The sequence below is a fragment of the Amblyomma maculatum genome, chromosome 4, assembly GCF_055883805.1.
Source record: "Amblyomma maculatum isolate TAMU_Amacu chromosome 4, ASM5588380v1, whole genome shotgun sequence".
Lineage (NCBI taxonomy): Eukaryota > Metazoa > Arthropoda > Arachnida > Ixodida > Ixodidae > Amblyomma > Amblyomma maculatum.
The window spans coordinates 110,207,061-110,230,175 of NC_139347.1; the positions used below are offsets into that span (position 1 = coordinate 110,207,061).

Below are 23,115 nucleotides of genomic sequence, written 5' to 3' on the forward strand. Positions count from 1 at the left end.
TATTACTAACACGAAAATTAGGTTTTGAAAGCAGTGTACAAGCAAGATACTTGTACTGCTATTTATTTTATATGTTCTCAACTAAGACACTTTGCCAAGTGAAATAAGGACCCTTGGAGTAACGTTACTCCCTGGGCCATCACCAGTCCAACAGGACCTGGATATCGTATATAGGCTTTTCCTTCGCAATAGAGAGCGCTGGCAGAACACCACAGTAAAAACGTCCCTCGAGAGCTCTTCGCTCAAATGCACAAACCTGTGGTAACTAGCGAAGAAGAGGGAAGAAAGTCAGCTTGTTCAAGACATTCGTGATGTGTTGTGGGAAAGCGACGCGATCGCCGAAAGATGTATGCTGAGGGGATAGGAGAGAGAACGTTAAAGGGGACAACTTCCGTGGCATAGTTTCCACACATTTTGGCAGGAAATATCCGAAGAGCAAAGCAGCGGCGGAAGTGTCCGAAATGGTGCTGGCTGGCGTCAATTCTCGTATATCCCTCCTCCAGGACAGGAAATCGTTTCTTCGTCTTAGGGACACTTGCACAGGACGGGTTTTCTTTCAGGCCGACTAACCCGACTTTGCTAGCACAAGCATTGCGCGTGTTCCTGTGTTTAGAGCCCTGGTATATAGGAAGCCAGCGGGGGCGGGCTCTTCGCGAATGCCATTTACTTAACGTTCGGCTTGCGACTGGTGGCAGTGGGCTCTAGCCTGTTATGCCGTAAATCTCGGCCCAAACGCACTTCAGCGTCGTATAGCAAGCACTGCGGGAGTGGAAAAGTGTCGCATTTGGGCACAAGACCGAAGGAAAGGGTGAGCGTGGTTATAGTGGACGTCGTATACCCGGGGCCTCCTCGCAGAGGGCGATGCGATCGGATGGTCGCAACGCTAAATCCGGCTTCCTTTGGCCGTGTGTTCGGGCGTGCCTGTCTGATAGCTCTGACACGGCTCAACTCACCGCGACTTCTCCTCGACACGCCGCATTCCTGAAAGCTGGGCCCACCGCTTGAGTGGACCTGGTCGTGGAAGCACTGGACTGTCTGACGTTCGCATTTCACTTGCTCTGAACTTTCTGTCGGCTTTTAGGCCAATGGTTTACGAAAAGTTCGGCTCCGCGTAACATGAAAGTGCACTGTAACTGTGACTCATTGTGGAAGTGTCTGGCCCTTTGATGCTCTCAGCTCATGAACAAAGGGCGAAAACTTTGTCGAAAGCACGTGTTCTGGCTGCTAGCTGAACAGATGGAAAACTGTTCTGTTCACTCCGAGTCGGGTTATCCCTGCTCGAAAAAACACTGATAGTTACTGTCATAGTGAGCTTAGATGGATGTCTGTCCCAGAGAATATTACTACATGGCTAGAACCCGCAAATGATATGATGCAGGCATACGTGACCCACCGACTACGGGTCAACCTTCGTAGCCTCAGGTTTACGAACTACTGTGCCGGATATTTATTAAATCTATAAACGTACAAAGCTTATGTTTTTACCCAGTCGCAGGCTGCAGCTAACAGCTTTAACTGAAGAAACGTGTCTTGGCCTTAGGGTCAACATCAATGCTTTCTTGATTAATGGTATGCTTCACGCTCACTCGTCATTTATTTTCAGCCTTGGCTACGTGCACACTTGTACATATACTGGTAAATCCAACCTACGCATGATCATTTATATCACAAAACGTTTTAAATGAATGGATAAATGAAGTTGAACAGGCTACAGATGAAGAGACATTCGTTAGTTTGGTCAGTATAAAATAAAAATGGCCTATCCGCATCGTCTTGCGACACATTGAAGAGACATCAAATATGTTGAGACAACTAAAAACAAAGAATGATAAAATACATCTGCCCGTTTCACTAGGTGTAACAGGCTCAGACTGAAGAGGCAATATTGAAAACCTTTCCCAAAGAAGACGCCCAGGCATTATGCGGAGTGTTTAACGACAGATTGATTCAAACAGCAGATAATTTGCGCAGTGCTGAAGATAAGACGCACAACGAGTACAGGCATCCCTGGTCATGAGCTCAGACAACGTACCTTCCTAATTTAAACGAACCAGAGCTTTGAAAAATTATGAGCAAGATGAAGTTGCTTAAGCCGCTAGTTTTTGATAACATCTGCATGCGTGATCTGTACTACAATTTTACCATACTGACAGATGTGCATCTTGAGAGAATTAACGGAATTCTAGAGGCAGCAACAATATTTAATGAAAAGAAAAAAATCATTTTGAGGCATCTGTAAAAAAAAAAAAATAACAGGAAAGAAAAGTGCCTGTGTTGACTACAGGCTAATTTCTAGTTGATACATATTTTGGATTTGTGATATCGTTTTTCTGCGAGAAATATTCGTCGAACATTGCTGCCGAATATAGCTTCACAAGAGACACAACCTCGCTCTGAACAGATTGCTTGGTTTATGTTACCGGTGCAATTGGAAAGAACCTGCTTACGCTACGACCCCCCCCCCCCCCCCCCCCCAGTTGTACATTTATAAAAAGAAACCGGTACTATTTATCATGCCTTAATGCTACAAAAGCTGAAATACATGGGTTTCAGAGCACTATTTAGCCAGTTTTCAGCGTTATTTCATAGACCAATCGCAGTGTGTTAGAATTGCGGATAAATACAGTGAAATGAAAGAAGTAAAATTCACAAATCTGAAAGAATGTACGCTGGCCATGTACTATTTAATATATATGTCACTGACCAGGCTTTATTGATAGTGGAATCTAAGGTTTTCCAATCTGCATACGACACGGCCCTCGACCTTGAATGCACTGACTTTTCTGACGGATGGAAACACTTGCAACTAAGACATAAGTAACGTAGTTGAAAGGCCGGCACAAAACTCCATAATTTGAATCAAGAAAAAAGTTTACCTGCCTTAGACACTCACATAACGAACTTCCTTAAATGAGTCACTTGTTTGCCTGGCTCCCATTGCAACCCGTTAACTTGCTGCCCCATATCATTTGAACCCGTGGTAAAGTACTTCGGAATAATATTTGGTGAGTATATAACATGGAACAATTCTGTACAGTATACCTGTAAGAGACTTCGACCTATGTCGGCCATGATGTAACACTTGAGGCGTGAAACGACGGGGAACTGAAGGCGAGCCATTTACATTGGTTTGACTTTATCTGTTATCACCAGCGGTATTACACTATATAAAAACTGTTCGAATTACAAAACGAGAGGTATAAATCGCATAATTATAAGTATTTTAAAAGTATTACAAGTATTGTAGTCAGGCAGCCTCGTCTCAGTTTTTTGGGACAACTTCATATATAACATTATTTGCGATTTGATACAGCAGTTTATTTAGCTGAAAAATTCAGAAATTTCTGCAAGAGCCGTACACTGTGAATCTATACCGCTCTACAGATTCACCTAAAGCTCTAAACCCCTTTTACAGCACAGGTAAACCTTACCTTGTACAGGTGGGCTGATACAGTTCGAGGACAATTGACAACATGGTTGATATGTGTATACTGCGACAAATGTTGATCGAAGTAGAGGCCAACGTATTTTGCAGAAGATAAGAATTGCAAAGGCTCACATTGGCATCCACTACACCTAGTCTCATGCAGAACAATCTTTTCACTCAATGATACTTTTTAGCACACAAATTCATGATATTTCCGCCGATACTGATATCAAATACTTAGTGTATGCGGGTTGTATTGCATATTGCGCATCTATAAAATATGTTATTTCAAAATATAAATCTTTTATGTCCACCTGACTACCAGGCGAATTCGGCTTGCTGATGTCAGTCTTAAGAATTTTCATCGCTCGATTAGGATTGCCTTTCACAATTCCTGCCCTCCTTTCCTCTAGAGTGCAACATCAAAGGGCATGCTTTGACGCCTGTGTATGAGTGTATTTCCTATCTATATTATTGAAACTGCAAGATATCTCTGTCAGCGATTCACTGCTTTATTATTCTTTCAAATTTTATTTGCCTAAACATTTTCTCTTTTTTATTACTCGCAGTATTTCACTATTTTTAGAACTATTTGCCATCGACATTGATTCGAATTCCTTATTTAAGTAGGGTTAAACCGCAGTCACGTAGAATCGATCGTTGCTTTTGTTTGCGCTTAACCTTGGTCAATTCTTCAATTTGCGCACTTGCCATGTCATCTGAGGCAGGAAGGTGAAGAATTAAGAACATATGCAGTTTTATAATTTTTATTTCACTAGCCGATTGATTCATATCAGCGGTAATTTTGAAACTTTATGCAATCTTCTAAGATCATACCCGCAATATACAAGGTGCCTCCAGCTCGCCAGACGCGAATATTTAAAACTCAGCTCTTGGAGATATGGAAATAGGTGTTCGGGTAAAGTTGTACCAGTGTGTGCAGGTATAAGAAAACAGAGGAATAATGTAAACTAACAAACAGCTGAATAAATTTTTAATAACTATCTTACCAAGCATCTAACTGCAATTCGAGGAATATAACTGGCCATTACTAGTTGGTACCATCAGTTTTTGCAAATTCGAAAGCGGGATCAGCCATAATGTAGTGGTTCCACCAATTTTGGCTATCGCGCGGCAAACGTGGTTCGAAAGCCCCTCTTTCGAAGTTTCGAATGCCCCACACTTTAAGCATGGCCCCTAGCCCATGAATCAACGTTACAAGCGCCAATCCCATCTGGCCCTAGTGCGCTGGAGTAGCAAGCACTGGCGACATCTGCAGAGCAGGCAGGACAGAGAAGGTTATAGGGTAGTTCGGCGTTTAATTGATGGGTCAGGTGAAGTGCTGAAAGTGTGGGGTTTTTGAAACCAAGGGAATTTGGCACTAGACGGCCAAAATGTGTTCAAGCGCAGCGCGGAGGGTATAGACGCTTTTGGAAATGATAAAATGATGCTTCTATTATAAATGGCCGGTTATAAATATAAGTATATCTACATTTCTAGATATATCTATGTGTATATTTGCATAAATCTAAGTTTTCGGACTATAATACATAATCAAGGCGGTACGTATTTATCCATGTCCTAATTCTGGTTTGTTTTAGGGCGTTAACGGCTATGAGAGGCGCCGTAGTGGAGGACTCAGGAAATTTCAACCCCCTGGTTTTTTTTGAGGTGCACTGGCATTGTACAGCACACGGGCATCTTGCTTTTCGCCTCCATGGAAAAGAGGCCGCCGCGGCGGGGATAGGCTAACTCTCCTGCGCAGCGCGCTCTGTTGTATCGCAGTATAATGTGTGAAAAAGCCACCTTGAAGTACCTTGTAGGTTTCGTCATGCGAAGAACACTTTAGCTGTTCTAAAATATATGTAGCCTCATCCGGCTACCTATATTTTCCCCTAAAATATTCAAAAGAAGTGAAAGCGCACTAATATTTTTGCTCTTATATAATGTCCAGATCAGTGTCAGGTGACACCGGAGTTTGGTCAGAATAACAGTTTAACAGTTTCGCTTCTTTAACAGCAAGAGTTTTAGCAATATTGTAACGATGATGTTATTCAAAAGGAACTAGAAATTAATATTTGAGTGGTTTCAGAAGCAGTCCAGAATAAATGCCAGCTAAGGCACTTGGAAACAAACTGTGTTCTCGGCTGCATCTATTAAGTGCGGACATCCGACGCTCTGCTGGCACCCTACTACTCATCCCTTACAGTTAGTTAGACAAAAAGGAAATGTTCCGAACATTTGCGCCTGTACTTGTCTAAAGGCGGGGGATGGGACGTCCGTATTTTAATCTCTTGTTTCTTTTCTGGTTTGATTTTTGTTTTCTTATTTGCCCTAAAGTCGTTTTGGTAATTTAAGAATACCCCTGAGCAAGTGTTCTAGCATGGTTCATTTGGAGGGAACCAGAAAGCCTTCTCCATTATTGCCTTATCACCATTTGTATAGGTTCGTGCTGATTGCTGCTGCCAAGAACTAGTCTATTGATACCTCAAGTTTATTCTTTATCACAGTTGGCTGTTATTTGTAGATATTGCGCTTTGGGAAGTGTTATGCCCGAGTTGTTATATAGAAGATTGAATTAAACCGCGATGAATATATTACGTCCGGGCCCCTCCAACAATCTTTTTTTTTTCTAGGGCACAAAGATAGAATCAAAAGGTTATACGATGAGGAAAAACGCATGTTAGACTCCGCAATGTCAGCATTGATGTTTGTGCCAGAAATAATAATGAAGACAGTGGACTATTGGGCCTTTAAATGACGAAAAAAAGAAGAAAAAGAGTGCTGTTTAGTTCGGTGCGGCCTGTTTATGAACGCCGGATTCCAGAAAGCACATCAAGTAATTTATATTTTTAAAAACCACAGGATACGAAACGTGTAGTAGGCTGCGGGTAACTATTCGAAAGAGTTGGATGTTTTTGAAAAGTGTGCAATAAATTTAAAGCGGTACTGGTGCGATGTGTACAGAATAAAAAATTATCTCGGACTTAAAATGGTTTGATTCATACCTTTTAATGCAAATTTACCATAGAAAACGTTTCCTGCTTTAGCAACTTTTGAGTGATAGTGATACAGCTGTTCTGAAATATTTATTTACAGCCATTTATCCTGAGTGGAAAATGTGCTCAATGTTTGATTTTCTCAAGCCCCAAGCGAATTAAATATAATGTAAAAACCTGCTCATGATCCCATCAAACACCTAAAGATGTTCTTGGGGAGCATGATGTGGCTAAATAGTGTTTCCCAATACCAAGCGAAGGTCTTCTTGTGCATACTGTCTGTAATCGTATATCATGTTTCTGTCAGGTAAGTAGAAAACCTCTAGAGCATCTTTCATGTGTTGGAAAGAAAATAATTCTACCGCGGTGTTTGGAAAGCGCCGTTTTCAGTTCACGCTTTTCCGTAGGTCTTACCGGATTAAGAGAGGACACGCTCGATCAGTTCATTTTTATTTCGTGAGAGACTAAAGTACAAATATACCGGCTATTTAATACTTAGTAACACCATGTTTCTCCAATGCCCTATCCGAAGCCTTGTTTGGTACCCTCAAACAAAATATTACCGCTAGCGCTGTGAAACATTTGTTGCATTCAAAACGATGCCAATGTCTCTGTGTAGCTGTTGCTTGTAGAGATTAATGGCGCTCAGTTAGACGCCATTGTGTGAAGATATAGTGTGGATTAGATACCCCGATAAGGACCGATTGTTAAATCTAGAGAAAGAGAGGGGAGAGAACTAAGGTTGCATGTCTTCTCTTACACTCATAATGGCGGCTCTATGTACTGTGCAACTATAGAAGAGTTTTTCTAAAAATTGCATTGAGTTTTCGCTCTGCGTTGTAAATGGAATAATTAGAAATATCAGTGATATTCCTCATGGTATCTTGCCGCCTGAAATGCTCTTCAATAAGTGTGTGGTTTTCTGCTCTGGATATTCACATATAGGATATTCGGTCACATATAGTGCACCATATTGATCTCTTCAGATGCAAGAAAGCCACCCTAATGAATCTATAATTTTTGGGTCCTTCTGCTGCAAGGCAAAATTCAGTAGCTGCTTTCAGCAATCATATATATGAAAAAACCTTTCTTTATTCTGGCTTTTCTCTAGCTATTCCTCGTCGCTTCGAAGACATGGCAAGAAAGTGATGGGTAAAAGGTTAATACTCGTTCAACCATTTCAAAGCCCTCAGTTATCGATTATGTGTTTTCATTTAAATACACGAAGGAGATGAAGGGTTAGAAAGAGCGAAAGAATGTGTCGCGAATCGAACGCAAGCAGTGACGGAAGGGGTCAGCGGTCGCGAGAAACGGACAAATGCTTGTGACACTACTCGGAAACATACTTGTTCTTTCCCTAGACTGAACACTCAATGAAAATTTCAGCGATGTTTTTCAGCTAGTAATTCTTTCAGAGAAGAAGGCGTAACATATTCTCCTCCCTTTCATCTCGTTCATATGCACCAGTATGAAAGAGCATTGAACAAAGGTACAGGGGGATGATGGGGAGAGCCTCAGTTCACAATTAGTAGTGAACATTTCGACAAGTGGACATGTCTTTTACTGGGCAGGGCGACCACCATTGGCGGGGGTTTATATATGCTTTTGCTTTCAAAAATAGAAGAGCTACGGAGGGTGGAGGGAAGGTGGTGGATGAGAAGAAAGTAGGTTAAGAAGAGAAAAAAATATTTCTTCGGTATGTATTTCTGAGCCAGGAACCGGCGATCCTGCGGCCTGGAAAATAAAATAAAAAGCGGCAGCAGCAGGAAAAACTACAATGGGGTGTGGTTTGATTAGACAGTACCTAAAGCAGGTTCGGTGTAAACACACCTTTCTCTAATGGGAACAGGCATTCCAAAGGGTCTTGATAAAGAATACATCTGCTGGAGAATAGTGCTCAAAGGCTTTCCGCAAAAAGGGGAGAAGGACATTTTCCTTTGCAAGAAGCAGCACCAGTGGTTATAAAAGACTGTGTACGCAGGTCTTACATCCTATCACTGTTAACAAAAGTGTTTAGATATTTTTAACGACAGTGCGATGTAGTTACATCAAAGCTTTAAAAGATGTCAAGATCGATGGGATTTCTTGGGCACACCTTCTGGAATTCTGAAGAAACTATTCCTTCCTCGAAAACAATTTAGACACGTCACTAAGATCTGAATTTTATGCGTGGTGTTTGCGTATCGATCAAGTCGATCTTGCCGCTAAGTCTAACGGAGCCGCGTTGCTTTTTGTGAAGTAAATTAGGCTGCCGACTAGGGTTACCTCATTATTTCTCTGCAGGTTAACCCACCCTCCAGGCAGTGCTGTCAATGTGTGCGACAGTGTTTGCTGGCACCATCACGCATACGTTTGCTGGTCAAAAGAAGTGACTTGCTTTCTCTTGAACTAATTTGTTATTTTAGGTAGCCCCAAAATGTTCATTTTAACTTCGACATTTAATTTGTATTTGTGGCCTACACAATCTACGTGTACATTGCCTGCCGCCTCTTCTTTCTAAATTACTTCCAGTAATGTTTATAGGAAGGATATGGTTTAACTCTAAATCTTCTATAACAGGTCTGTCATCTGAATTCAAACAATGCTTTGATAAGATTGTACGTAGAGTCATGTTGGCAGATTTGCAAAATGTTTCGATTCTTGAAATGTTTATACTTAAATTAGACGAAACAGCTAAATGTTTCAATGTTTCGAAACAGCTGGAGGGAGATAACCTCAAACCAAGGTTGTCTATCGCTGTCAGCGTTCACAGAAACTCTAAAACGTCCTTCTACTACAACTCCTGCCGAAACGAAACGCTTGCAGGATACAGCGAGACAAGTTCGCGAGACTTGCCTGAGACAACAAAACACGCTTTTCTCTTGAGCGCTTTCTCCGATGAAGCTCTTTGTGCACAGGGCGAAATACATGAGTAAGCAGCTTGTCAAATGTTCGCATTCTTTGAAAGCCGAAAACGGAAGCAGCGTAAATCTTAGCGTAATAAAACATTACCAATAACTGTTATTGTCATGATCTGCAGCGTTTGCTTTGATACCTGTTTCATCAAGATAATAAAGTTTTCTACTCACTCATTTCTCATTAATCAACTCTGAACGATCAACAATTACTGAATAAGGCTGGGTACGTTTATCACAACTGCTATCAGTGAGTAACACCGGGCGAGAAAATGTCGTGTTTATCAAACAATTGTTGAAGTTTAATTAGGACACCAATATTACAAGGTCATTTTAACAAAATTTTAGCCAAATTGGGCCCCTGTCGAGGCCCAATTTTGCTTCAATAGGCATAAAATGTTTAGCATCTTTCGAAAGCGCTCAATCAACACGAACGGAAAAGAAACAGACAGGGACGAGCGCGGTCCCTGTGTGTTCCCTTTCTGTCTGTTTTGATTTAGCGCTTTTGAAAAAATGTCAAACCTGCACGAACTAGCCCGATCCGCCACCTCGTCCTTGCCTGTTTCTTCTATATCTATGTTGTTTTAGCGCTTCATTAAAAAGTCAAGCCTACACCAAATTGCCCGATCCGCCACCCTTAAGAATATTTAAATCACGATAGGAAATCTTTTTGTGTTGTGATATAATTGCTCTGAAGTAGTAAATTCTTTGATTGCGGATCCATGTTTCTGAATCAGCTAGCTTAGAGTGCGTTTTAATATTCATATAACTTATTTTGTTAAGGTTCAAGTCGGCTCACGCTTCGCTACCTTATGTAACACTAAGCTGGCTTTTGAAAAATTCTCGCGTTTTAGGGGTTCATAGCGGGGAAGAAAGGAAGTTGGAAGCAGGTAGGGTAGTGAGGTGCCGTGTGTAAATGCAATGAGGAGCTGGTCAAGGCGATTCTGGTGGTCGAGGGGACTTTTTTTCTTACCTCCTTGGTTTTTGCAAGCGAACCTCCCTGTTACAGCTCTTGATACAAACGCACCTCATTTCATCGATGACACGGCGGAATCCTAGTGTAAAAGTTTTTCGCTGAAATGTTGTTACAGTTGAAGATTTTTTTTTTATTTAAAACTGTGAAATGAGCCAGCAAATAACAGTCGTGATAAATTGCGTACCCGAAAGGCGCGCGAGGAAAGTTTGCAATGATATTCTGTCCTTTAAGAATAGAAGCTGAGTAGTACAGTCATACACTGCCATCGTGCAACTTCGCCAAGCGTTGAAGAAAATGATGGCAGTAACAAGGACAAAAACAGCTATTCGCATCATGTGACAAAAATGCAGCGACAGCGGCTACCTACACGGAAACCACGCAACCTTCAGCCTTCGCGCCTGTTCAGCAATATGGGGCTGGCCACATTTAATCTCCTCGATGTTGCGCAGTCCTTTGGAGTCAGCAAGCGTCCAAATACGTTAATTATTCAAGCAAATACAGCAAGAGTAGTAGCACTTCGCGTGTGCCTTACTAATGAGCTAAAGGCGTCTGGGTTTCTGGCTGAGCTGTCGCCGCTACTCGGCTTGTTGGTTGCGTAAACAAATGTGTTTAGTCGCCGCTTGTCTGCCTCGGCACATGGGTAAAGCTTGAGATGAATGCGCGCGCGAACGAGGTTAGCGCAATCCTAAGTACACGTATAGGCCCTTTAAATAGCTAAGGAAAGGCGCGCGCGTGAATTTAATGAAGAGGCTATCAGGTTAGCACCAATCAGCATACTTCTCAGTCACAATATATTCCTTTTTCTCTATACTTATCGACCGCAAGCACTCCTTAGGATACTGATTATGCGATATAGTAACGGGATAGTGACAAGACCGTAGGCAAAATTCAGGAGACTTAAAATACACTGGAATAAACTTTTTATTGCGCTGACCGGCACACGTTACGAGAACGAAGCACTTCGGCAGCGGCTATAACAACCAGAGTTCTTGGCGAATGTCGAACTACGATAAGCTAGCAGAGTTCGGCAGCGCTCTATTTATAGTCGGCAAAGAACCATCTAAATAACCGCCCGAAAGAACCTGGAAACTTCTGGAATGATACGGAAATCGTTGCGCTTCACGGCGATAATTCGGAAAATATCACGGCACATCTCACGCTACAACGGAAGCGGTAAAGCTGCGTCTCGCGACAATGAGCATGAACAAGATAGTTACGTATGCCATAATCTGTAATAAGGCCACGCGCCGGCGGCAGCTGAAAACCATTCACGGCAATATTTTAAATGCTCCTTCCCATTCAAAACATTCCAAATAGCTACGAATGACGCAGCTGCAGAACTTCTCGCATAAATTTCGGCGCTGTGCTATTCCTTAATTTTCAGTGGTTCGCAGAGCACGTAGGTATTTTTACATGTTGCCTTCATGGAGTATTAATGCAGCGCCAGGAATTAGATTGAAAAGTCTTATTCTCAAGAACGTATGGGATAGCTTCCAAGCTATTGCGCCTGAGATTCTCCTTATTTAGGGCATTAGATGCCATATGCAGAATATATTTATAGTGTTTTCAAAGCCCATAACAGGTAAACCGAAAATGTTTGTGAAACTGAGGTTCGAAAAGCTATTCCTTGCGAAGATTAGGAATGTGTAGTTTATGCAGGTCCCACAACTACCGGACAGAAACGATGATAGCAACATCAAGGCTTAGGTTAATTATTCATGACTGTTATGAAGTGTATAATAACACCTGAAACATATGGGGAAATAATACGAGCATGCAGGGAGAGGCGTAGAAAGCAGCCACTTGCACAAGGCACACTAACTAAGCCAGAGCAAGCAACTACACTTAGGCGCCTGCAGACAAACACATATCCAAACAGAGCCCTGGACCCCAATATATTGCCGACACGATGCAAAAGTAAGTGTGTCTATTACGGAGACTGCTACACTATATTACACAACATGGAGAGGTTGGGCTAGCGCCATACAGCTTGAAAAAGATAGCCCTTGTTTTGAGCAGTGGGCGGACCTTCTAGTCGACTCGTACGCTCAGCATTACATCAGGCTAGCACAGCGAGCCAGAGCCGCTGCTCAGCCCAATAGATTACTGGACCAAGGGCTGCTGATCATTTCTCTCTCCTAATTCATAACCGCTAACCCCCAATTTTACCCAATATATTAATCAATTTATAGCAAGAAATTTTGCCGACAATTACATTACTTCCTGATGTGAAATTGGAGCGCAGCTTATTAGCTGTTACACGTTTTCGATAGATTGAGACAAACATTTCGAACAAAACATGGACTCAAGGGCCTGAAGTAGAACTTGTTGCTGGGCTAGTTGGTTCATGATAGTATGGGGAAAGTAAGCGCAAACAAAGAGACAAACACAAGAGAGGAGACAAGACAACGCGCTACTGGCAACTGATTCTTTTATTGAAATCGACACACAATATATAAGAACATCGTCACACCACCTATCGCCTCCCTACGCGTCAGAAGGCAATATTATCTAACATAAAATTCCATGTTCAACCTAGGTTGATCTAAACCCGATAAAAACACCTTACTCTTTAAAAACAACAAATCGACACGTGGTACGTAAAAGGACAAAGAAAAAAAAAACAAACAAACAAACAATAAGCAATAAATTTCATGTTTACCATAGGGTGGACTAAAACCGATAAAAACACAGATAACTTTAAAAACAAAATGACACGTGGTGTAAAGGGCCAAAGTAACATGATGGAATGAATAAGAAGTGAGCAGTACTTAAAAACAACCCAACCCCCAGAAATCGTGTAACATCCTAAACCTTCTTCAATGTTTTAAGCACTATAAGCACCTTGTGCCACCACAAACAGGCAAACAAAACTTCTATGATGATGGGACCCAGTGAAATGCTGATAAGTGAAGACGACATAAAAAGCACGCGAAAGCATACAACCCAGAACGGACACATGTACCAGCGTAAGCATTCACCAAAGGTTTCGTCTTCTGGATACACACAGTACATATTAGCACACCTCGTATTCTTGTTCTGTTCAGCCACATTTTTCCAAAAAACATTCCTCACTCTTATACAGGGAAACGGGGGCATCGCTAACACAATTTTGGCCTTTCTTTCTAATCCAAAATGCCTCCTTTAGTTCGCGGGCAACACGTTCGCGGCTTTGGTCCAAAACCACCGTTCTTTCTAAAATGGGTTTGCACTGGCGATCACAGTCGTTGCAATGCAGCGGCAGATGGGACCCCATTCCAGTGTTCATTGACCGTTCGTGCTCCCTTCTACAAGTGAGAGGAACCTGATATATAACCCCTTCATTGCACTCTACGTACCTATGCCCATGCTTTGTTCCACATGTTCTGTCTTTCTGTTTTTCTGAGTTTATACGAGGACACAGCGCGGCCAGCTTACAGGGGGCAGAGAAAACTACTGGTACCTTAAACTTGGAGGCTACTTTTTTCAAGTTATGGGCTACCCGATGGCTATAGGGAATAACCACTGGCCTATTTATTTCGGTTTCAGGATTGGACTGTTTGTTTTTCTTTCCCTTTACTTTTCGAAGAAGCGACTCCACTACCCCCGTCATGACTGACTGGGGGAAGCCTGCATTCTCAAGCCTGGCTACCTGTTGCTGGAAACTTGCTTGCATAGTATGGGGACATGACTTTACAATGGCTGCCTCTAGGGCTGATGTTGCAATGGCTCGCTTCACTGTCTTTGAGTGCGCTGATTCATAGGATAAAAATCCTTTCTGCGCACGCGGGTGGTACATCCAGCATAACATATCACCTGCTATAGATAGCTGCAGGTCTAAAAACTGTAACTTATTGCCTTCAGGCTGCTCTTGCGTAAATTCTAATCCTTCTCCAAGCTTACAAAATATTTCAACACTTTCATTAACTGTGCTTAGGTAGGAGCGCTTATCATGCTTACTTAGAATAATCAAAAAATCGTCTACAAATCTGAAAACCTTTAAGACTTTTTGTTTATCTAAATGTTCTTCCACCCTGCGATCAATCATTGAAAGAAAAATGTTACTCAGAACAGGCGCAACGCAAGAGCCAATACATATCCCTTTTCTCTGAATGAAAAACCCGCCTTCGAACTGTACAACTGTAGCGTTTAGGTAAAATTCTAGCAATGACATAAAACTTTCAAGCGAAACACCGGCTGCATTCTGAAAGGGCACGATCCCGTTCTCTTCTATGCATTCGCGAACGGCTAAGAACAATTCTTTATGGGGAATGGAATAAAAAAGATCCTTGGCATCAACAGAAAAGAAATTCCCAGCTTGCTGATTGTTTTGAAGAAACGTAATTATTTCCAAGAAGAAAAACAAACAGTCGAATCCTGAAACCGAAATAAATAGGCCAGTGGGTATTCCCTATAGCCATCGGGTAGCCCATAACTTGAAAAAAAGTAGCCTCCAAGTTTAAGGTACCAGCAGTTTTCTCTGCCCCCTGTTAAGCTGGCCGCGTTGTGTCCTCGTATAAACTCAGAAAAACAGAAAGACAGAACATGTGGAACAAAGCATGGGCATAGGTACGCAGAGTGCAATGAAGGGGTTATATATCAGGTTCCTCTCACTTGTAGAAGGGAGCACGAACGGTCAATGAACACTGGAATGGGGTCCCATCTGCCGCTGCATTGCAACGACTGTGATCGCCAGTGCAAACCCATTTTAGAAAGAACGGTGGTTTTGGACCAAAGCCGCGAACGTGTTGCCCGCGAACTAAAGGAGGCATTTTGGATTAGAAAGAAAGGCCAAAATTGTGTTAGCGATGCCCCGGTTTCCCTGTATAAGAGTGAGGAATGTTTTTTGGAAAAATTTGGCTGAACAGAACAAGAATACGAGGTGTGCTAATATGTAATGTGTGTATCCAGAAGACGAAACCTTTGGTGAATGCTTACGCTGGTACATGTGTCCGTTCTGGGTTGTATGCTTTCGCGTGCTTTTTATGTCGTCTTCACTTATCAGCATTTCACTGGGTCCCATCATCATAGAAGTTTTGTTTGCCTGTTTGTGGTGGCACAAGGTGCTTATAGTGCTTAAAACATTGAAGAAGGTTTAGGATGTTACACGATTTCTGGGGGTTGGGTTGTTTTTAAGTACTGCTCACTTCTTATTCATTCCATCATGTTACTTTGGCCCTTTACACCACGTGTCATTTTGTTTTTAAAGTTATCTGTGTTTTTATCGGTTTTAGTCCACCCTATGGTAAACATGAAATTTATTGCTTATTGTTTTTTTTTTCTTTGTCCTTTTACGTACCACGTGTCGATTTGTTGTTTTTAAAGAGTAAGGTGTTTTTATCGGGTTTAGATCAACCTAGGTTGAACATGGAATTTTATGTTAGATAATATTGCCTTCTGACGCGTAGGGAGCCGACAGGTGGTGTGACGATGTTCTTATATATTGTGTGTCGATTTCAATAAAAAAATCAGTTGCCAGTAGCGCGTTGTCTTGTCTCCTCTCTTGTGTTTGTCTGTTTGTTTGCGCTTACTTTCCCCGTATACTCAAGGGCCTTATCATCGTTCTCTCTTGAACTTTATTAGAACAGCTAACCTTTTTTTTCTTTCATTTAATACCCCCTTTAATTTTTGTACATACTCCATTATGCCTTGAGGCAAAAACAACGCTATTAAAAAAAAGACATGTATATACAATTACACACAACTTTGTTAATTTTTCACACATATTCCTTCAAGGAACACTAAACTAACCGTTCTTGTCTGCCATGAAGGAAGCTTTGTGGTCGAAGAATTGAAGAGAGCAATTAAATTATCGTGAGGTTGCGGAAGTGCGTGATCCCATAGGAACGTTGAGCGGCGAAAAGATAGCAGCGACTGACTGATGCCGCTGATGCCACTAGCGAGTCAAGACAACGGGGCTCTGCGTTTCAGCTTGAGATGCACGCGCCGTGATCCGCTGAGAATCTGAGAGAGATTGAGATTCTTTCTGCACTTCCATTGTTTGGGCATGAGGTGCGAACGTAATAGATGAATGAAAAGCTCCGTTTAAATCAGCCAAAATTTTCCGATCATTTACCATTTCTTAATAATGGGGGACTGATTTTTTATGGCACAAGGGCATCTTGGGTTAAAGAGCGCCAAATACATTCCTAATTCTTCATCCCATATCCCATGAATGTCGAGGCAATAAATATCGTTAAAAAAAAAAAGAAAGCTCCATTTACTCACGCGAAACTAAACGTCGTGCGTACGGTTGTTCCCTCCCGAGCGGCGCGCACTTCGCGGTGACGTCGACACCGTTGAAGTTCTAAACATGACCATTCTCGAACAGCTGGTGTCCTTTCGCCAGTATCGCTGTTCGGAAGTAGCTATATAGATATTTGCTTGCAATAAAACCTCAGAACGTGAGAGCCGACATGCTTCACGCCGTACAACGCGAATGCAACCCGACCGCGCCAGCCGCCGTTGGCGGCTCTGAACGCTGGGAGCCACTAGCGCCGCCTAGCCACTGCAGGTACCTATACCAGACGCGTTATTGATTTATCATGCCTATTGTGCAAAACAGCCATAGATGTCCTGAAAAAGTATTTAAGTTTTAGGCAACATCTCATTTCACGTGTATTAGTCTTTCTTGGCCCGTTTCGTTTCACCAGGCTCGTTCAAAATCCGCCGCAAATATCCCATCAATAACTGATTTTAAGGGGCACATGTAAAAAACACAACTCAATTCCTGTTCGTTCAGCTATGAATATCTAATATAAAATTCAATTTGCACTCGGCATAAATTATTTTCGCATGCTCCTGCATCGACAAAAAACGTTCTTGCAGCAGATAATTTGAATTCATCAAAATCAATTTTCAGTTACACTGAAATATGGGTCATGAATGAAATATTGCTCCCCCTTTGTATCAGTATCTTTTTAACGGTGACATATTGGAAGCTCACTGCTTTTTGCCAACTTCTTATGCAGGCCGCTCTGTTCAGCGGTTATTGAGAGACGCGCGTCAAATTAATTTCCGAGCTGTTATGTGCCCATTCGGTGGTTGAGCTACCTCGTCGTGGCACCGTTTTTGGTGTAACAGAACGAAAGTCACGAGCCAAAGAGAATTTCTCAGAGACAGCGAGAGAGAAATAACATTAATTAACACCCATCAAAAGGTTGGCGAGGATCCGAGGCGCAGCTCGGTCCCAGCCATGTCCTCCCCCTCAGCCGTCGACCTGGATCTCTTGGATCTGAGCAGCGGCCAGGGCGAGACGGATGACTGCACGTTGCTTTTTTTCGTCCTGTTGGAGAAGTAGTGCCACCCAGGACTCATCTGTTCTGTCAGGTTCTCCAAATCTAGGACACTTCCATACCATGTGGATCATGTTCGCTATACCATCGCAACGTTTGCACCTGGGGCTAAAATATTTCCGGGTGCCACTTGCTGTAAAGTTGGGGGTTCGGGAATGCTCCAGCTTGTAGCTTACGCCAGGTAACCTCCTCGTTTTTGGTGAGCTGTTTACACGCTTTTAAGAAATAATGAAGAGGAGCGATCTCGGCGCCGCTCGCTTGTGGCTCTTCTTTCTCTTGTTCTGAGAAATCCCCTTCCGCTCCAGAGAAAATTAAAAGGGGCTTTAACTGCACGTTCATAGACACACGCGTCTCTCATGCTCATATAGCTGCTCTCAATTCCGTATCACGGAGTATCATAATTATCGTCAGTTATTGTTTTCCTAAAAAACGCCAGCGCCATCTTCCGCACACCTATGATTTCTCGTGCCTTTTTGTGGGGTTAATCCATGTTACGGGCTACCGAGCCTCGAGAAATGTATTGTGAGGAATTTGTCCTAACCATGGTTTGCATTCATGTAATTAAGGTACATGCATCTAGGCAGACACTTAATCTAGAAATGATTCAATGTAATTTGTTGTGACTGCTGGAATAAACATTTCCAGGCGTGTTGAAGATATACGCCGCTACCTAAACGCTGAAAGTTGAATACAACTTTGACGAACATTCAATATTTGGTACTAGACCTGTTTTGTGGGCGTATACATGTGCGAACGCATGCACACACTGACACAAAAGAAAACATGTAGCCAGTGGCAGCGAGTGCAATAAGGTATGCATCTCTACACTTTATCGTCTTCCCCGAAAATGCGGACATTTCTTGTTCAGTGTAAGTCAGGAGAAAGAGCAAGGGACAGTATATTTTTGTGACAGAACTAATGCAGTGGAATTTAAAACTTGCAAATCAACACGTCATTGTACCAATTACGCATGCCACGAAGACTCATTTCCTTTGTCCAGATAATGGTAATTTTGAATTGAGCTTCAAAGAAACGATGCTATGTGATCACGCGGCGTCAAACCATCGCTTCAAAAGAGCAAGCGCAAGGTGATTTGCCTGCAATTCTATAGTTAATTTTACCACGGTTCGAAGGAAATGAGAAGCTGCTGCTTTCACTAGGGATATTAATTACCTCTTTAATTTGCATTTCATTGAAGATAAGGCTCGACTACTTACTCGCTGAGCGTTTTAAGAATCCACGTCGATAACAATAACCATAGAAGCAAGCCAGAAGTTTTGGGTTTGGTTAGATTTGATCTGCCGGTACGTTCAATAGCAGAATATCAGCGGCCTTTTGCAGCACCAGCCTAATTTTCATACCGTCTGATTCCTTTAAAAGCTAACGCGGCAGCAATTTGTAGTTTTTTTTTTACTATGAATAAAAGAGAAAATATTTGCCCAATACGGCTAGACCATGACGACGCGGAGTTCATGCAAAATTTAGGGGGCTGGAGGAATTTATTCAACTTTGTAATATTTTGAGAGTACGTATATAGTTGATATATCTATTGCACTTTTGTGTTGCCCTATTGTGCTTGAATGCAGCTTTAATCATCGGCAATTGACCCCAGAGATATTGGAGGCTGCGCACTGTTCAAGCGCTCAAGTTCCTTAGCCAAATCTCGGCGTTAAAGCTATTTCTGGAGAAAATGTGAAAATGTAGAAAGCGCTTAGTACAAATTTGGATCACGGGTATTCCTTGTCAAACAAAAAACTAGACAAACCGTTCTCTGGTGTTATCTCAACATTAGGCCTGCATCAGCGAGAATTTACATGTCCCTGACAGGATGTAGAAGTAGAGCCTCTCAAAAACACACCTCCATTACCTGTCGCTCGCCTAATGGACGTCTCTTGTAGTGAAAACCTAATGGCTCCATTAGCTGTCTCCCGCCTAATGTACACAAAACGCAGACGTCAAGGCAGTCTGCTTTAGGATGGAAACAAGGCTTCATCTAAACTTCGCACCTCATCCCATTAAACATCCCGTACTGTGCAGACTTATTTTCATGTCCTCATTTGCCTCCTAGTTTGCAGACGAAGATGTAAACAAATTTTCCGGCCTTGTCGCTTTCAGGATTCTAAGTACTTCCTTTCAACTTACGAGCGCAGTTATGTAAGACCACACTTTGGGGCGAGAATTATACTGCGGCATCAGTGTCAGTAGGATGGCTCGATGAAGTGAAACAGTCAAAGGCTTCGCGCCTTTGAACCGAACATATAGATGACAGCATAGACAAACAGATACAGGTAGCACTGTATGCCTCAGTATTAAGGTTTGCCTGCTGTTTCGTCTTGTATACAGAGCTTCAGCTGCTATTCGACCAGATCATTTGTATTCATTTCTTGTCAGAATAGTTTTGCGATACTGAGAAAATAAGGTGGATTTTGTGGATAGTGACTTGTGCACCCTGATCGGGGTAGGTGGAGGGCTCTGGAAATTGGAGGTTTGTAAGCGGATAATCGGTAGATTCTAGGCTAAGGGAATGGGTGAGGCGGAATGCAACCGTCCCGGCTTTGAACAACCTGGAAGGTGGACGCTTCATCTGGCAATGCGGTATATTTGGAATAGTGGGCGTTAATCAAAGGCGACACAGTAAAATACCTAATTTCCTTACATATGATGCCGAAACGCTGTAAACATGACCATTATAGCCTGTGTGAACTCCGCGAAAGCGACTGCAAATTGTATTTGGAAAAGGGTGTGTTTTTACCCACATTAGCAGGTCAGGTTATATCAAGCGCCGAAATACAACACTCCATTGCTACATACGGCAGTGAGAGCGGCCTGCTTCGAGTAGTGTGAGAGAGGTCGACTTAGAGCGCGAAGATCGGCCGCATGGCAAGCAACAAGCAACAGCTTGAAGAACCGTTAAGACGAAGAAGTTACACTCCCGTCCCTCCTAACTCCCCAAGAACCCAAACAGCGGCCGAGAGCCATCCCTTCCTTTCAATAAAGGCTTCATTCATTCATTCATTCATTCATATCATTCCGACTGATGCAAATTTTCCTGATTCTGGTTTTATTGCCTGAAATGGCAATTAAGCTCCAAAAATTGTGCGCGCCTGCGCTCCATAACAGGAGTTTAATTTTAGTTGTATGCATTCGGCCTTCTCACGCGTTTTTTTTTTTTTTTTATACTGCTCTGTGACAGATGACTTCGGGTCAACGAACTGTTGATTAACATGTGCTGTTCTAAAGCTGAAGTTTTTTCGTATGCCTATTGACGATATCTGAAGAATCAGTTTTGGACGTTCGAATTATCTTGCGGTAGACCAAATCAAGGGTTGAGTCTTGATACAAGAAATAACCCCACTAACACAAAATTCCGCATGCCGCATGCATGCTTTCTACGGTAGCCCCTCGCTGATCTCGCAGTATACGGCCATTCAGACGAATGAGTAGAGCCGTTCCCTGCGTTCGTCTCGTTGGGGCATCGTTGTTTCCCTCAATATGCTGCCGTCACCACCGGTGGTGGGGCTGCCGCGGTTCCTTTTCGTTCCCGTCCCATTCTTGTGCGCAGATTAGCGTGCACTCCTGACAAGTGCACCTTTCAAAAAACCTCTCTTCTACAGTTTCTTGACTTCTTGGAATTCCGCGCGACAACAATCAGCACGGGCGCCGGCAGATGAGTTTGCCACTACCCATCTATCTCCCTTGTCTGTAGGGCCGGTTCTGTCTACTTTAGTTTTAACGGCGGTGGCCAGTTTCCTAGCCGAACTGAGCGAGTCTGCGTTGTGGCAGATAGAGGAGCGTGCGTGTACGTGCCTTCGTCATCTTTAGCCAAGAACGAGCGCTATTGGGATGGTCGGTGAAAGGCCATCCTTGTGCTGCGCGGAATGTATTATCAGCGAAAGCTCAATGATAGATCAGTTGAAGAGATCGCTGCAAATTTGGATTCGGATTTCTCAGGTGAGCAGGAGTTCCTCGTCCGGGAGTCTTAAGAACTGAGATCAACACAAGAGCAGTGTTGCATTGTTTCTTTGAAGTTCTTTCGCACGCATCGTGTCAGACGTTTCAAAGCGTAACGGGCACGCGCGTTCAATCTCATGTGTATGCGCCGTCCGAGCCAGAATAGATAGCAAAGTTACTGCTGCAGCAGTGGCGCACGAAATGCAGTTGTCCCACACTTCGCTGCCAAACGCACATGCAGCTCGGCATGCAGCGTGGGTGTATCCGATTTACATGGTTGTGTACATACACGCAAGAATCGAGCACAGAAGAGAGCATGTGAGCGGCAGAAAATCTTTGCCAAAATTGTTTTCCTGGGGTTACAAGGAGCTCGCCAACTGTTCACGCAGAAGTTTCCCATCCATGTAGCCGGGTGACAAAGTAGTGTTTCAAGATAATTCGCTTTGAAGCGATGCAGTTGACAACGCCAAGACGATGTCCTCGCCCATGCCCGAACGTACAACTCCGAGTTACTTTTGAAGAACCGCCGCTACGACACGTCGGGTGTTCGACTTCAGCTCGAACGGCGATGAAGACTATCGCACCGCCCGAAGCATAAACGCCGTTGCCGCTGGACCTCGCTGAATGTATCGAAGCAATTCATCCTGCTACTAAACACACGTTCGCGGCGCAACAAGTATTCGGCGAGCTTCTCGGAGCAGACCAAGAGCAGGGCAGCCATGTTGGACTGACTTTAAGATTGGGATAAGACTGCTCGAGGCAGCCTAGGTTCGACTCTTATTCGAGTCTTCAGTTTCTGTCTTATTCCAGTCTAGTTTGTTTCGTGCAAGCGTCTTATCGGCTAGGGAACGTTTAGACTCCAATAAGATTTGATTAAGCCTGATGATCAGAATAACACTGGGCTTAAATTTTTCGTGCAAGCGGTCCCAGAGACCAGCGGCCAAGTTATGACGATGGCCCTGTTCACGCCAGGCGCCAAGTACCGGGTTCTGCAGCCGGCCGCTTCTAGGCATCCCAGTGCTCGTACTGCAGTACTGCGAGTGCCAGGGGTACTGCGGCAGGTCACATCCATGTATTGCAGCGGGTCACGCCCTGGTACTGCGGTGGCACAAGTGCGGCGGTCAGGCGTGATGGTGCAGTCGAGCTGCCTCCGGCAGTTATCTACAGGATGGCGAAGCGTTGTGCCGCACCAGACCCCAGACAAGGTGCCCGGCAGGTGCTGGCAAGCCGGCCATTGACGCCAGACCCACAGCGATAAATTCAACCGCAAGAGATGCTCTGTAACGTCCGTTCCGCTCCCCTGCCTCGAACAAACTCACGCGCATGTATGGGCTCACCCCGCACGCGGCCGCAGTTCATTACTTCTCCACGGGCAACCCGCGCACTCGCACACACGATCACCAACATCACACTGGCATTTAAGCTTTTGCAACTGCTTTCCCATTCAGTAAGGTTCACTGTAGCATATTGTTCTCTTGATACAAACTGCAATCTGATGTTTAAAGACATATGTTTGAAAACCGGTCCAATTATTCCTCATACGGAGCCGATCACGTGTACATTTCACCCCCAATTTTCCACTAGTATCCTCTTC

At 43.3% G+C, this 23,115-nt stretch overlaps 1 protein-coding gene across 3 annotated transcripts in view; it reads right to left on the reverse strand.

Moving 5' to 3' along the window:
- The window catches only part of LOC146191939 (uncharacterized), a 53,017-nt gene that overhangs the window by 22,362 nt on the left and 7,540 nt on the right, over positions 1-23,115 (reverse strand). Inside the window, exon 1 of one of the 3 annotated variants that reach the window (XM_084600013.1) lies at positions 16,504-16,737. The exons of 1 other annotated variant lie outside the window; for it this stretch is intronic. Coding sequence is in view for 1 of the 2 variants with exons in the window: in XM_084600012.1 (XP_084456138.1) it covers positions 10,294-10,352 (59 nt within the window). In the remaining variant the exon portion in view is untranslated. Of the gene's footprint in view, positions 1-10,293; positions 10,376-16,503; positions 16,738-23,115 lie in introns of those variants that run through there. One more of the 3 variants, XM_084600012.1, reaches the window with a different exon arrangement.